The sequence below is a fragment of the Trichogramma pretiosum genome, unplaced genomic scaffold (assembly GCF_000599845.2).
Source record: "Trichogramma pretiosum strain Unisexual culture from Peru unplaced genomic scaffold, Tpre_2.0 scaffold23, whole genome shotgun sequence".
Lineage (NCBI taxonomy): Eukaryota > Metazoa > Arthropoda > Insecta > Hymenoptera > Trichogrammatidae > Trichogramma > Trichogramma pretiosum.
The window spans coordinates 678576-695526 of NW_019641629.1; the positions used below are offsets into that span (position 1 = coordinate 678576).

Sequence of the window (16951 nt, forward strand, 5' to 3'; positions counted from 1 at the left end):
GCGGCTAATTGACATATTTTACGCCTTTGACGCGTCGATATATATATCTATATACAAATCGATGGGTACGGTATCGCACGCACGTTATATACGATGGGAAAAATCACGTCGCCAACTGTGTGTACCGCGTATCGACGTATTATACCAAAAAGTAATTCGAGATAATGGCACAATAGAGAGGACTTTCTTCGCGCGCAACGACGAGCCTATATCTGTGCGACCCAAATAATCCTCAAACGATCGTAGAAAATTACTTCGTTTTTTTTTCGGTACACACGTAATTTGTTTTCTTCTTAGTAGTAGTAGTAGTAGCAGCAGCACACAACTTTTACTAGTTTCAATTTGCCTTTAATACTCGTGCTCGTCAGCCGCAGCTATATACTACGAGTAGAGAAGTAGCAATTCTGAAAATTGCAAAACAAACACGAGGCACTACACACACACTTGTACAAACTGTCGTTAATGTTTGAGCAACTTATTTGCTCCAGCGCGCGCGCGTCCACGCATATGCAAACAAACATCCTTTAAAACGAGTTTAATTTCAGTGAATAGAAGAAGAAGAAAAACTAGAGAAAGACCCCGAGGCTGCTCTAGCCTATCATCGATTAATTGTGCCAGTCGCCTCCCCTGCGCTTTGTTTAGAAAGAATAATGACGAGCGTGATTTTTTTTGAAGGCGCCAAGTGTCACACAACAGCAGCAGCTATATAAGTTTTTACTCCGAAACCATCGAAACACAACTCTACACCTTCGCGGAAAGACATGCTGCAATATGAAAAAAAAAAAAAAGGAGAAGAAGAGGATAATTCTCGAGGCAGCTACTCTTCTCGTCTATTGAGGTTTTCAACGCCGCAGAAGGAATATTAGGAGACGAAATTTCGACGGCGGTTAAATGCGTGTTGCAGCTTGCAGATAGCCCCCGAGATTTGACGAGGTGCCGACGCGATGATTGCGCGAGGCACATAATAATCGTTTGGCTGACCCGCGCGCCGAGTCGACCCATTTTTTTTTCTGTGTTTCCTTCGGCGAAGTTTCTTCGAATGCACGATACGATGTATGGTCTCCTCTCCGGCTCGGTCGAGGTGTGAGCAAATGATTTTTGTGGTCGCAGACGGATCGGGGTTTCGAGGCAGTGTCATAAGTTTTTCGCGTCTCTCTGGAGAAACAGGTGCGATAAATACGAGGTCCGATTTACAACAAAGTGTCACGCGGAAACTATATATAATTATAGAAAGTCGTCCTCGTTGTGTTGACATTGAACGAGAAACAGCCAAAAAAAAAAAATAATAATAATAACGACGGAAACGCCGCAAGAAATATACTGATTGTTTTGGCGCGTTGACGATCGATAACGAGCTCGCGATAATATACTCGGCACTTGCAGCAGCTAACGCAGTTGCGCATCGAAATAAAGGCACAAAAAAAAACGAAGGGAATTTTAATTGCCGCCACCCCTCGTCGCTCTCTTCTGTGCTCGTAGTAGCGCGAAATTTTCTCTCTCTCGCGAACGAAACGTACAAAAATCTTCCCCTTCGACAACTGTATTACGTACGTAACACAAAGCCCAGTCACACACATACACGTATACGTATGTGCGTAAGTATTCGAATTTTTTTTTTGTGCCCTCAACCCTATCTCGCACGCAAGTCGTATTTCATTAAAGTGCGGAATGGGCAAAGGAAAAAAGTGGCGCGTGCCCCGTTGTGTGCGTGTGTTTCCGGAGCGCGCGCGCCATAGACAACGAGAGTATAGTTTTTCAAGTGTTTTACGCCGAGCAAGCTGCAGCGCGTATTTCAGATTAAATATTATCACTTTTGCTATCCAAAAATTGTTGCGTTAGCTAGCAAAAATGCCTTATCCACATCAGTTCAAGACAAATTATATCATCAATTTACTACTATATATGCGTATGGAAAATTTTTTTAACACTTGCTAGTTTACAATGCTCCATCTATTGATGAAATCAAAAATCTCTGGTTTCGAATTGAAAGTCAGAGTTACAACAATAACTAATATTAAGTGTTGGATGATTTTTCGGGGATAAAAAAATTTCGTTCTGACGATATACGTTATTAGTCAAATCTCACCGAAAAATTAATGTAACCGATATTGGATTTTATTTATGGTACTCCTGCATGAAATTTTTGTTAAAAACTGATGTATCAGGACTAATTTACTTTTTCACACAAGCTGCACAAGAAATGATTAAACAGAATTAATTCTTCCCTTTAATTTAAACACCGTCGGTTTTAACATAGATTTATTCTCTGTTCAATCAATTTAAGTCAGCTCTCACCGCTAGATGGCGAGTGCATGAATCTGCAAATCTGCAAGTGGCAAAGTAAAAATAATTGTATAACTCAATGGATTTAAGGCAGATGTATGAAATGTATACTCAAATGATTGATATTTTTTTTCAATGATCGTGACGGGCCTTGTCGAAAATCGAGGTAAATCCATTGGCCATTTTCAGACCACGCTGAAATGTTGAAGGTAGCTCGGAACGATCGAATCATCACGGTACCGTCGACTCGTGTTCTAAAAGTGAATTTCGTTCAAGTCGTTGCCGTTGATTTAATTCGACCGCGCGCGCCCAGGTAGCAAAGAGTACGCAGCTTAGGTAAAATAGAACGAATTAGTAAATTTAGTTGCTTTTTTTTCTGTAGCTCCGAGCTGCGAAAGCGGATGAAAATTCATTCGAGCAATTACGAGCATTTAATTAGAGATTCGTGGCGCAGGCGAAGTGCTATACGGGCGCAACCAAGAGAGTGTCAATAAAATTTAAATCAGTTCGACGTTATACGCGCGCGTCATATATATTATAGGCAGGCGCATAAAGATCCGATATTTTTTGTCCTGCTCGACTAAGTATCGATTAGTGTATCGCGAGAAAAGTATGTCGAGGGGTTTTTAATCCATTAAAAAATGAAAAACGAAACAAAAATCGATTGCCAGTCGCTCGTTGAATACATAAACGCAAGATGAGAAAAAATTTGTTATTTTTCAATCCCTCTCGAATTATCGGAGAATCGAAAACTCGATTAACCATATCATAATCGCCGTGTAAAATATGTATTATTTTTCTCTTTTTCCCGATGTCTGCGAGGCGTAATTAACGAGCCGCGCTACTGCTGCATGTGGCAAGTATGTATATATGCGCATAAACAAAGGCGGCCCCAGCGACGTAATAATAATATTTCAACCTCATTAATTATTGCCAAAGTCCTTTATTAATCATGGACGCGGTGGCGGCGGCGACGACGACTCGGGGCTCCGCTGCAGACGGAAGGCTGCGCTGCTGCTGCGGGGGCTATATTATTTACACAAAAGTGAAAATATACAGTATTACGATATCGATTATTTATTTACGCGTCCGCAGAGAGCAGCGCCGTGGTTTTAAGATATCGAGCGGGCCGGCTGACATGTAGGTCGATGAATTCACTTTTTAAAACCGGCTTATATACCCACACGCTCGAATAAATATATAAAGTCACATTGTTAATCTCGCGAGCCAGGAGCCCGTATATTGTTCTATTATATAAATTAAGAAAAAGCTTAATTCGGACGATCGAGCCAATTCAGCGGTTGCAGCGGCAGCAGCGGTGCGGTATCGATTTTCACGTCTCTCGTCGCAATTCGCTATATATACCACGCTGCACAATCGCGAGCCCGAGCACAATTTCAAGTCCGAATTATCCTGGGCTGCGGGATAGACGAAGCACATATAGAGAGCCGAATAGAGCTAAAAGTAATGGCTGTAAGTGAGAAGCTGTAGGTATGTATATAGGGTTGGAGCAGCGATAAAAGTTCGCGGACGTATAATATAAGGAAAAAAAAAAAAAAGAAAAGGAAGAAGAAGATGAAGTTGGGTGGAAGATAAAGGAATAAACGAGGCAACGATGACGCGTCGCCTGGGACGTACGAAAGATCCTCCTGCACTAATACACCATATAGATATTTAAGCGCCTATATATATACCGCGTGACTCCTACACGCCTCGCAGGTGATACCGTCGACCCGCGGGAGCGCAGACGTAATTAGCTGATTTATATATATACTACGGATCGCGAATAAGTCGACGTCTTGAAAAATGTCGGCCGATTTACCGCGTGCGTACATTATTATTGTATTATATATCGCTGCGGCGAGGCAGCAGTAGTGGCAAATGTTAATCAACGACTGCGTCGAGCTGCAGCGGAGGAATTTCATTTATGTGCGCCTCGACGACGACGACGACGCGAGTCGAGGCCAGCAGCTCTGTGTACTACACTATACTCGCTAAATGCCCGCCCGTAAGTGCGTACATACATTTAACGGCTGCGACGAGGTAATTATCGCGCTCGTTCGTTTGTTCGTTGCCTCTATAATACTGCATATAGCTCGTAGTAATGCGTATAAATGCGCCCGCGAGATGATAATGCGCGAGCGAAATATATATATATGTACGAATAAGCAAACGTCGGGGCGTATAGCGAGGAATCCGCGTGCCCAGACAGAGGGAGGGAGGGAGGGAGAGCTGCAACCTCGTTATGCCCGAAAATTAATTCAACGCCCGCGCGCAGCGAGCCTGATTGAGAATAATAGAAAATCCGCGCGGCGATAGATGCCGTTTGTACGGTATAGCGCGCGGATGTATCATTAAGTGAATACGATGCGCGGGTGCCTCATCATATAAGTATTATATTCTCTTCCGGTTCCGAGGAAGTAAGAATGATTTTTTTTTACGCTTATATATTTGATATATACGAAGAAGAGCCGCTGACGTTTAATAATTCCGATGATATTACAAGCTGCTGCTGCTGGCGATTGGCTCTGTGCAGCCTGCACCTGTATACAGATGAAAAAAAAAAGGACGGCTAACACGCGTTTTCGACACTTTAGGAGTATTATGAGGCATGAGCTCCAGTTTGGCGCGCGCACTTAATAATTCCATTAATCATCGAGAGTATAGTCCGGGATGGCGACGACGCAACACCTGACACGTACCATTATCCTTCCGCACTGTACTATATACTATTTTGACAAAACTCGCGCTCGAGCTGCAACGTAATACAGCGCATAGTGTATATATATAGCTAGAGCATCATCGAGTGGCTCGACGTCCTCGAGAGCAGATCAGCTCTTATATGCGTTGTACTATATGCGGCTAAACGGCGGCAGCTGTCCAGCGAGTCATGTCCTGTGCACATGTGCACGACGAGCCAACGAGTTGTCGGCTATAGATATATAACCAATATACTATGCCACTCTTACCGGCTTCTCTCTTCTTTCTCTTCAACCCCCGTAATTATCATCTCCCGACCGATGCATCTGTGTGATGGAGCCGCTTCGTCGTTTTTTTAGTTTTTTTTTTATGACCACCGATCTCGAGTGAACTACTGCTGCTGCTGCTGCTGCTGCGCCAAAGGGACCATTACGAGCTACGAGTTCGTTGCTGTATGCTTCTGCTGTTGTTATTGTTTTTTTTTCTTTCTCTCTCTCTCTGTTTCTCTCGGTCGATTTATGAGCGATTGGACTTTATACATTACACGTATGGATATAATACACCGGAGGGACTTTTTGTCGTTGTTATATAGACGCGCGCGCGGGGTACAGTACGTTGGACACCCCCCCGCGTAAAAATTGTTTCATTCGCATCGAAAATAATTTAGTTCGTTCACGCAGTGGTCCAGAGTACAGCAGTTCCGAAATATGGTGTATAAAAAGTAAACGAAAAAAGTATATTTTGTTTTTAAAAAACCTCGAATTTGAAAAAGTTTTAATTTTGAACTCAAATTTAAATATTTCGATTGAAAATTAATAATTTAATATTGATTTATTTTTTGCGTTGGTTTGTCAAAAAATGTGCGAAAATTACAATTGAAATTGAGGTCAACCTTCACCGCTGGATGGCGAGTATCGATAAATTGGTCAAATCTGCAAGTGGCAAAGTGAAAATAATTGTACAAGTCAGAGTACATTGATTTTATAAACGAATCTGGGCACACGTATTTTTTCGCAAACCGATAACACGCGTTCGATCGAGCGCCCGCAATAACCTCTCGTGCTTGTGATACAATCAAAAATCAACTCTTTTCCGTAATATTTCGCAGGCCGCGAGATTTATAAGGCCGCGACCGCGACTTTAATTGGCTTTTATGGAGATTTTTATGTATGTAATCGTTATGAGAATTGCCGTATTACGAGCCGCGATCGTCGCCGTACATTATAATACATACGGATAATATTATACAGTCTCTATTTTGCCGTGCGGCGACTAGAGGCTCTTAAATATTTCATTTAAATACGCACATATACGTTTCTGTGTAACATTTGGCGACGCAGAAGGAGAATTATATTACACGGGCGAGCGTGCGATCGTCTATTTCGGCGATCATAATGCGGCAATTATACGTATTTATAATATCGACCGTCTTTGACACCCATCGCCTTTATACATACAACATGATCGAGGAGCGCGCTCGCGCTCGCTCTGGCAAGTATGGCAGAAAGAGCTGCGGCGTACACGCTCCTCATATACATCGCACTGGCGTTTTTCGCTGCCCGCGAAATATTATATACGAGATATCTTTGTGCGTAATCGCGAAATGAGACAGCTGTTTTGTTTCTCTCGTCGCGTCGCGTGTGAACCTATTCTCGCGTAAATATTTTTATGATCCTCGAGTGTGCTGTTTTGTATATATGTACACGCACGCCGACTTTTTCCCCCAATTAATTTGTTTTCGCATCAACGTTAATCAGTCGCGGGGACGACGAGAATTTTTTTCTTTTTTCGCAACGTTTCGATAAAAGTAATAAATACTTCGAGACCGTAAAAATCGCGAATCGTGCTCGAGCAAATGTATATTTATCACCGACAGATGTTTTTTCGTGTACCTTGCATAATATAATTCATTTTATAATACACGCGTAATAATGTAACAGAGAGAAATAAAATCATGTCTCGGCCAAGTTCAACGAGTGCGACGAAAGAAATCTTACGCACATATTACGTATATAGTACGATCTCGTCATGATATGTTTCGGCTCATTAAAGCCGCGCATCGCACAATATATATCTATCGACGATATATAATACACGCCAGCGAACTCGCAGCCGTTAAAATCAATACTTTCCGCGTATTAGCGCGCGCAGTGCCACTTGTGAAACTGCTGCTACTGCTGCTGCTGCACCACACCCACTAAAATTTCATCGAGAAATCGTATCGAGTTGCCGTCGAACTAATACCGGGACAACTTAATCCGTTAGCAGCTATATCTCGCCGCCGCTGATCGCCGACCCGGACGCCTTTGTATATTACTAACTTAATTAATAATTCCGATACTAATCACATGCCGAGTGCATACGTTAAACTGCTACAGCTCGTTGAGAGAAAAGCGAGATGAAATCGCCTCGTTGATATCGTTGATTAATTTTTCAACGAACGAGTCGCGTGCCGAGTACTGCCGACTTTCTAAAATCACGGGCCCGCGTGTATACGTACGCGCCTCGTCTTCAAAATTCCAACGGATGTATAAATATACAACGCGCACAATGTGTGTAGGAAGAAAAGAGTTGCGAAGAATGAACGGATCGAGAAAATCGATTCTTTTGGCGCTACTGCTGTACCAAGAATCTAATATCTGATCTTTTCACCATTGTGCATGTGGACCGTGTCGGTGAAATCAGTGAACTCAAACCCTATCCCCCCGCATTCGGATGTGTAATATACGCGACAGCTATTTCGACGCCTGTGTGACAGTTTTTTTTTTTTTTGTCGGCTTTTGTAATGCGACGAGATCGTTGCAAGTCAAGCTGTGTGCACCTGCGACTTACCGACTTTATAAGTGATATAATAAACATACGTGCCTACGATGATCACGTCTCTGTGCGCAGCTCGAGCTATACACTACGTTATAACTGCCTTGAAATATAGTACGAGGAAAAGAGCTCGATACAGAACCCCGGGAAAAGGCGTCGTCCAAGTGCTGCCGCTGCTGCTGCTCTTTGACCGAGAAAGAGTTAACTTTAACTCGTAAATTTTGACGCCGGAGTCTCAAAGACTCGGCGCGCTGCTGCTGCTGCTGCTGCTGCTGCCTTCTAGGGCACATGGCATCGGGCTATATAATATTTCGAAAGCCGTATAGTATAGTAGTGAGCACCGTATAGTTTAGTTTTCCTCGATACGCGACTCCTCTTTGACATTTCGACCCACATTAAGTTTGCTGGGATCACGATTCGCTTCGATTCTTTCTCTCGTTCCTAATTTATCCGTAGTTTTATGTACCGCTGCATTTTTTTTTGCTTTGCTTTTCGAGGGAACGAATATATAATAATCGTCACCGAGAACGCAACTATAGTGGTATAGTTATATACAAAGCGAGAGATAACAAGAAATTGGTGCGTTCATCGAATAATGTTGGTTGTTGACGCGCGCGCGTCCGCGCGCGAGAGGGGGGGAAAATTCAATAAACGCGTAAACCGGTGTGGGTTGAAATTTCCCCGATAAATCCTTTGAATTCCACGCTATAAACCCAGCAGCAGCTAGCTAGCTAGCTCGTGCTCTCGTCCAAAGTTCAATCGCGAAAGTCAAAGCCAAACTCGGCCTCGGCGAGCGAGCGAGAGAGAGAGAGAGAGAGAGAGCTTTGATGGAAAATGCATCAAACGCGGCGTGGCATTCGAATGGCAGAACCAGGCCAACTACTATGGATGGGACGGGGAGGAGTATAGAAAAGGATATGCTGTTAGAGGTACACGGTAGGAAGAGCGAGAGCGAGAGAGAGAAAAAAATAAAGTGCATTATCGAGGCGATCGGACATAACGACAGAACAATGAAATCATGACACGATTGATATAATACATTGTGTAGTCCGAAAACTGCTTGTCACGAAAATTGCAAAGACAGGAGAGAGCTCGTTATTCAGCGACAGAATTTCGCCCATGCGTCGGAGAATTATGAAAAAAAAAAAATTAAATTAGAATTTTTTAATGAAATATCCGCGCAGTGACGTTTCACAACGTATATTATAAAGCAATGTGGAAGTGAAAGAAGCTGGAAAGCGAAGCAAAAAAAAAAAAATAATTCGAAATAAATTGAGCGGGACACTGCGTGTAGCTGGTGGCACATACTGCTAGGCGAGGTGTAACGGACGATATTTCGAACCAAACAATAAAGCACGACCGGAACATGGCTGCGCCCTTACTAGCCGAGGGCCGCCGGTGCCGCGCGCGCGTCGACTTGATTAATAAAGGCCCCTGCGCGTTTTATTGAGCCCTAGCTACTGCTGCACTAGCTGGAAGGAAGTCCTTATGCATATACCTGAGGTACATTATAACTATATATAGGAAGGCCGGACTCGAAAAGGGCGGGAAAGGCGAATCATTGTTGATGCTAGCTAGCTATAGCTAGCTACTAGTACGGGGCACTAATTTAGAGAATCGGCGTGTCGTCGTCGGCTATATAAACTACGTATGTATATTCGCGTGCAGGCGAAATTAAATACCAATACTACACACACAGCTGCTGATGTTGTGTTATACATACAACACATATATATATATATCTAGTAATGGGCTATGCTCGAATCGCCGTTAGTTCGACCATTGGCCGATGATCATCGTGCCGAATGGAGCTGAATAATTGGCTGCGCATTTAATTCCGCGTCCGTACCCGAAGTAAAGCACAATCGAGTGCCTTTTAGAAGAAAGGTTAAAGTGCAGATCATATACGTACTTGGGCAGTGTAGGGCGTATTTTTACGGGCCAGTGTCAACGTACCTGCAAGCAAAAAAGTACGATTATATAAATTTTGCGCAATTCGAGATCGTATTATGAAAAACTTTAATTATGTTAAAAAAAGATAAATGACAATCAAGAGAGAACGTAAAAATACGTTGGTCTTTTTTTTTTTTTTTTTGTTCAAATTAGCCAAGCTAGCCCCATTTTCTATATAGCAAATATAAACTTTTGATTTAATCAAGCGCAACGTAAAATGTCATTATGAGAAACTTTGACAAACTATCAAGCACCTCCTCTCTACGCGTGCCCTCTCTCTCTCTGTCTCTCTGGACTTTAAAATAAACTTCATTAAGAGAATCCAAACTCTCGGATGATGACGAAGCTCCTCGGCTGCTGCTGCTGCTGCTGCTGCTGCTGCAGGAGTAGGAAGGAAGGAAGGACGAAGAATATGGGCTTGAGATTGTAAGCGCGCATACTGTAGAATGAAACTTTATGTATATATGTATATTCGGAGGAACAATGCGCGATGGAAAAGAAAGGAGCGCAGCTTTAAAAGGAAGAGAGTACGTTATAACTGGGCGAGCTATTAGCTCATCCTCCTCTTCTTAGAGCCATTAGGACATGAAAATGCTAATATATTAAAAACATCGCTGAAGTGGGTTAAATCCTGACGTTTCTCGATAGTTATCGATAATGCGAGACACGACGAACGCGCGTATCGGAAATTTTCACCTGAAAGCTTTTTTTTTCTGAAAGATAGACAATTTTTTAATATCTGTGCGTATTTGCAAGTTCTACCTCCAGATGTCACTTTCAAATCCACAAGTGAAAAACTTGAATTTCTAAGATATATATAAGGTGAAAATATTTAAATCTCATTATTATGACAACCATTATTGTAGCCATAATGGAGGGTCATTTCATATGTTATCAGTTCTCCAGCGTCTTGGCTCTATATCTGCGTGAGCCTCGTGTACTTTATACATAAAACGTACGCGCACAACGAAGCGAAAGATGCTTTTTTTTCTTCTTTGTTTCCCCCCCCCCCCCCCCCCNCCCCCCCCAAATACCGCGTGTGATCGTAGACAAAGTCGCGTCCACGTAATCTCTCGCATACAAGTACAACGAGAGCGCGCGCGACACCTCTCTTTCTATCTGCGCGGCTCTCTTTCTTTCTTCTTTCCAAAAATTTGAAAAAGATACGATTCCAATGGGTCGCGTACCTCGATCTAGGCGCAATAATAATAGGCCAGCTCTATGTTATGCTCGCTGGGGCGAGTAATGGCGGTCACTCTCACTCTCTCTCTGTACACGAGAGCTATATAAAAATTGCGCTTGTAACACAAAGCTACCCAAAATCGAGCGAAAAAACGATTGTATTATGTATTATATATGTTCAGCGTGTCCTGCACGCACCGGTATACATACACGTGTATCACACATTGTGCGAGTGCCGGAGAACGGTGGCAGCTGCCTTGAGACCTAGTCCAACGCACCCCACACCGGTATACACGCGCGTATAAACTAAAAATATCACGCACAGATCTACAATAAAATCAGCCACAGGGATATCCACCTTTTGTGGGTATATGGTAGCGCAACCTGCCTCTCTCTCTCTGTCTCTCGTTATACGTACATGTGTACGGCTTACGCACACCTCGAGATCTGACTTTACTTGTGTGCAGTCGCGTGCGGCGTGTGTCTTGGCCTTTTTCTTACTTCTTCTCCCTTTTTTATTTTATTACAACTACCGTGTCTATGTGTGTGTGTGTGTGTGTGTGTGTGTGTGTGTGTGTGCGGAGTAGATGCGGAGTCGGTAGGCCGCGCGATATGTTTGCGCGATATATATATTCGACGGCTCAGCTGCTGCTGCCGCTGCCGCTGATTTATTGGCGCATGGCGTATATTATAAGCGACTTGTGCTGTGCTACGCCAACTCTACACTTTATATTTATGTGATTGCCGAGAGATCCGAGTATATAGTGTTCTTTGAATTTTCAGGGTTTCTCGACAAAGGAGCGCGCGACGCAGAAATGGACAAAATGACCCCTGGATCGTGTCTGCGCGCGGAAGGCGTGTGTTTGGCGAGAGTCCGTAAACGACGACTCCAACTGCCGTATACACGTATAATTCACCGAGGATAGGATTACCCTACGGCCGCCTTAGCTTATACACGTTCTTGTATATAATGCGACTATTATGTAAATATGTAAGTTATTTCGGGCGCGGATGATGACTCTATATGTGCGAGCGGCTCTACCTTAATTCCTTGCCGATAGTAAATCAAAGATTTTCTTCGCCGGATATCTCTATATAAGATATACAATCATTTTTACTTTACTACTTGCAGATTTACAGATAAAGGTGTTCGCCATTTAGCGGTAGAGTAGAGGAATGAAACTTATTATACTTGCTTCTCTTCGTCAATTACAAGAGACCTGGATGTACAACTCTATGCAATAATTGTTGCAATGTTCTTTAATTTCCTATTCGATTTTTAACAAAAGCTCGTAGCTGAATGTAATCGTTGTAAGATAATGGTATGATTTCATTTTTTTTTTTAGTTTTCTGAAGGCCCTAATGAAAAGCAGTAGTCGTAATAGCAGAAATTGTAGCAAACGTTTTATGAACATGAACATTTGAGTTAAACTATTGAAAAACAATAAGATAAAAATAAAATCATGAATAAATTTTATGTAGGATACATGTGTTACGCAGAGTTGCTTGTATGGTAAACATTGTTATTATTTTGAAAATTTGTCAAACCAACGCGCGAACACTCTATTAAGAAAAGTAGGGCGAACGTTTGTCATTGTTTACCATTTACAGTTAGCTTCGTCCGGTATCGTGAAAATTTTGTCAAGCCTGTAGTGCTCCGAGAGTCGTGAAGATTCGATCGTTGGTTTCAAAATTGAAGAAAGTTGATCAACTTCTTTTAATTCGCATAACGTTTTTCTCTTGTATGAAATACATTTGCGCGATAAAAATAAAACGTTTTTCAATAAATCGCACACACAAAATGGTACCAGCTCCGCTCAACTTGAGGGATCTCAATTCAAATGATGAGGGTACACCAGATCAGAACGAAACAGAACAGGATCAGAACGAAGTGAGTTAAGTCGACGAATTTCTTATTTCCAACGTATTAATTCCTAATTTTATGCTAGGTTCTTGATGAAGAACCTCAAGACGGTCCTCTACCGAATCCGGATGCGCCCGTATATAAAGGCGGGGCCCGCAGACGCAACGCAATTGCCCTACCAAGTGTAATTCTTCAATATTTGCTTTATTAATATTCAAATACAGTATTCACATTTATTATTTAAAGATTAATCACAACATTTATCGTAGATGGCTCTTCAAGCGCCTCAATACGATTACACGAGTGCGGAGGAATCGACCGATGAAGCTCGCAGGTTCCGAAGGACATCATCCGAGGAATCAACCGATGAAGCTCGCAGGTTCCGAAGGGCAAGACGCCGCGCACAAGATCTGGAAGTAATTCTGAGTTCTCAACTCGATCCATTTATGAATGATATTTCTAATGACGTCGATTCGTAACTTAATTTTTCAGGAGGAAGAACGGGATCGATTACGAATTTTCGCGCTAGGTTCCGCACGCAATTTGGCGCTCAATGCAGAAGTACCAGAGGAAGCTACATCCGCCGATGGCGACAATGAGTACGAAGATTCCAGCGATAATGTAAAATATCTTTTATTGATTCGGTCAAAATCGATTGATTTTAACATTGATTTTCGTATATTTTCTTGAAATCTCATCTTAAAGTCGCGCGATAAAAAACGGAGGAAAAAAGTAAATCAGCGATCATGTATACGAACTTTTGACGCATTACACATGGCTTTTAATCGAGAACGTCAGGAATTCGAAGTGAGTAGGCAAGAAGAAGCCGCTGCGAATTTTCCACCGCCTATTTCGCCACCTAGATACATTTCCAGTAGCAGAGACAGTGGGCATTCCAGTGACTATGTAAATATTCGACTAATAAACAACGCGAATTATCAATTGATTTGAAATTTCATTTGTAGGCTCAAAGTCAAGTGTCTAATAGTGACGAATTACAAGGAGCATGGGGTTTACCACCGCCACCGCCTTCGACATCTTCTCAAAGCAGTACTAGGAGACGCAGTAGGGATGAAGACGAAAGTTCAGGACCCTCATTAAGTCAAATAGGGGTTTCGGGGTTTGAACGAGAGACAGAGGATAATGTAAGGCTCATCTAACATAAAAAAAATTTGGATTCCATTTTGTTTAATGTTCAGTCCAAATTATCTAATTTTTCTCGATCATCAACTCAGATATTTTTATTTAACTCCCTTAAGGTCTCAGATCAAGTTCCCCAACACCGTCGAAAGAAACCACGAAAGGGAGGAAAACCAAAACCAAAATCATCTTCCGAACATAATTCGGAATCTTTAACTTCTTCGAGTAGTCTGAGTCCTCCTACTCCGTTGGATAGAAGTCCCGAAAATAAATTTCCTAGTCCAGATTATAAATTCCCTAGTCCTGAAAAGAAATTTCCTACTCCAGAAAAGAAATCTCCTACTCCAGAAAAGAAATTTCCTACTCCAGAAAAGAAATTTCCTACTCCAGAAAATGAATCTCCTACTCCAGAAAAGAAATTTTCTACTCCAGAAAAGATAATTCCTAGTCCAGAAAAGGAATTTCCTACTCCAGAAAAGAAATTTTCTACTCCAGAAAAGATAATTCCTAGTCCAGAAAGGGAATTTTCTACTCCAGAAAAGAAAATTCCAAGCCCAGGAAGGGAGTTGTAATCAAAGATCGAGAAGGAGTTCAGAAACTAACGAATATACTATCCTATATTCGATACAACGATTTTTTTAAATTTATCTTCAAACAAATTTAAAGAATGACACAACCTAGAATCGATTCTAGTTCAATAAGTTTGGTCAAAGATCATTCGAGACGCTACACGACTCTGTAAAATAATCCGATTTTCCTTGTATCAAAGGAATCTCGCTGATCCATAAAATGGATCGAATTTTAAACTGAACAAAGTAAATTGAATAATTGTACTAGAGATTAATTTTCTTATCAAGTATAAAAATACGACGGAACTGAAAAAATTAACTTTACATTGTTTCTGAATACGACAATCTATTAATATACAAAAAACCGCTGCCAATGTATTGGCAAGTAGCTTCCTCATACTTTTTTTTTAACTTAAAAATAATTTGAAAATATTAATATCATCTTTCTAATTACGAAAGCGAAACGAAAGCGCCTATCAGCTTTATCGGGTATCTCAAACAAACAATGCAAAAAAAAAAAAAATTTTTTCTTAAATAGAAAAAAAAACGTTACGTTTATCGATAAATGAATTTTTCTGGCTTCGTCCCTATGTCATAACGAAAAAAATAAGCCCTCCCCCGTCACGATACGTGCTACCGTTATCAAGGAATCACTCTACACAGCCATACAGCCGCATACACCCACATACATTCCAAAATGTGTCAAAAATTCGATCTAGTATATAGAAATATCATTAAATATACCCTACGATTACTCTATAAAAAAGCCGAAATGGAGCCCATCACAAAGCTTCCTCTATGAGGAAGCAATATATTTACAATTTTGTATCAAATTTAAAACGTGTTTATTTCTTGAAATTTTAACCGTTGTAACATTTCCTCACGATGCATTATCAAACATCCAATATATTTTAAATATTATTGATTGATAATTAAAAGAGGATTCAAACAAAATGAAAATGCGCACTTCTCAGCATCCACGCGCAATATTAGTGGTGCAAATAGGAGCATGCAAAAATCATTATTTACACGCACCCTAAAAAATAAAACTTCTCTACGAAGAACCTGGTTAATATATTCAATTAGTACTGCTTCGATTTTCTGTGGACCATGCAAGTTATTCAAACAGTCAAATGTTTTATGTACTGGATACAGTGATTGGAGTAATGCTTCTAAAATGGTTAAAGAGCATGAACGTTCTTCTGAGCATAATAATAGCTGCATAATGCTACAAGAAAGAAGTAAGGATTCAATTAGTACATCTCTTCAATCACAAGTGGAATCCGAATTGAAATATTGGCGCAAAGTGTTAAAATACGTGGTAGTTGTATTAAAAACATTAACTTCGCGTGGATTAGCTTTAAGAGGAGACAATGAAATTTTTGGCTCCTTAAGTAACGGTAATTTTTGTATGGCTATAGAGCTCATTGCAAAATATGATGCATTTCTGGCTACACACGTGAAAGATTTTGCGAATAAAGGTTCTGGACATACTTCGTATTTATCATCTACAACATTTGAAGAAATTGTGCTTATCATGGCTGATAATTTATTGAAAAAAATTATCCATGAAATAAAAAAAGCTAAATACTATTCGATAAGTGTGGATTCAACACCAGATATTTCCCGTACTGACCAGCTCACCTTTATTATAAGGTACCTGTCTGCAGATGGCATCGTCAGAGAGCGCTTCATCAAATTTTTACCAAACGTTGGTCATACCGGAGAAGCAATGGCCCAAGCAATTTTCAAGCTGCTTAAAGAATATGAGATTGATATTAAAGATTGCCGAGGACAATCCTATGATAATGCGAGCAATATGTCTGGCATTTACATTGGAGTACAGGCATTAATTTTGAAAGAAAATCCTCTAGCTTTCTTTGTACCTTGTACAGCACACTCGCTCCAAAGAGTAGGAGAAAATTCTGTGGAGTCCACTACTATCGGTTCACATTTTTTCTTCGATTTGCAAGCCCTTTATAAATTCTTTTCGGGTTCTACCAGAAGATGGGATTTATTGATGACCAAACTTAGAGAAACTAAAAAAAAGACATTAAAGAGTCTTTCAGAAACGCGATGGTCCGCTCGATTTGATGCATGTCAGCCTGTAGTTGATGCTTATAGAGAAATAAAAGAAGTTTTAACTGAATTATCGACGGGTAAACAAGAAAATCCTAAAAGTCGGGTTGAGGCCGAAGGATTGTTAAAGAGGTTTGATTCGTTGGAATTTTGTTTTGCCGCAATATTTTGGCGCGATATTCTGGAAAGATTTCAATCAGTAAGTTCTATACTCCAATCGACCAAGACTGAACTAGGTGCCATTGTCGATTTGTATGACTCGTTAATCTTGTTTTTAAGTAATATGAAATTTGAATTCGAAATATACGAGAAAAAAGCTATTGAGCTATTTGGCAGCGATACGTACAAAAAAGATAACACCCGT

The 16951-nt window shown here is 41.0% G+C and overlaps 2 protein-coding genes across 2 annotated transcripts in view; one reads left to right on the forward strand and one right to left on the reverse strand.

Annotated features, from left to right (window-relative positions):
- Positions 1 to 16951, reverse strand: part of LOC106654839 (insulin-like growth factor-binding protein complex acid labile subunit) — a 272241-nt gene that overhangs the window by 99409 nt on the left and 155881 nt on the right. The window lies entirely within an intron of this gene.
- Positions 12559 to 14827, forward strand: LOC106654842 (histone-lysine N-methyltransferase SETD1A-like). Its single transcript, XM_014374917.2, has 7 exons — positions 12559 to 12826; positions 12885 to 12983; positions 13069 to 13215; positions 13292 to 13420; positions 13505 to 13705; positions 13765 to 13944; positions 14059 to 14827. The coding sequence occupies exons 1-7, from the start codon at positions 12680 to 12682 to the stop codon at positions 14509 to 14511; spliced, it is 1356 nt and encodes a 451-aa protein (XP_014230403.1). The 5' UTR covers positions 12559 to 12679; the 3' UTR covers positions 14512 to 14827.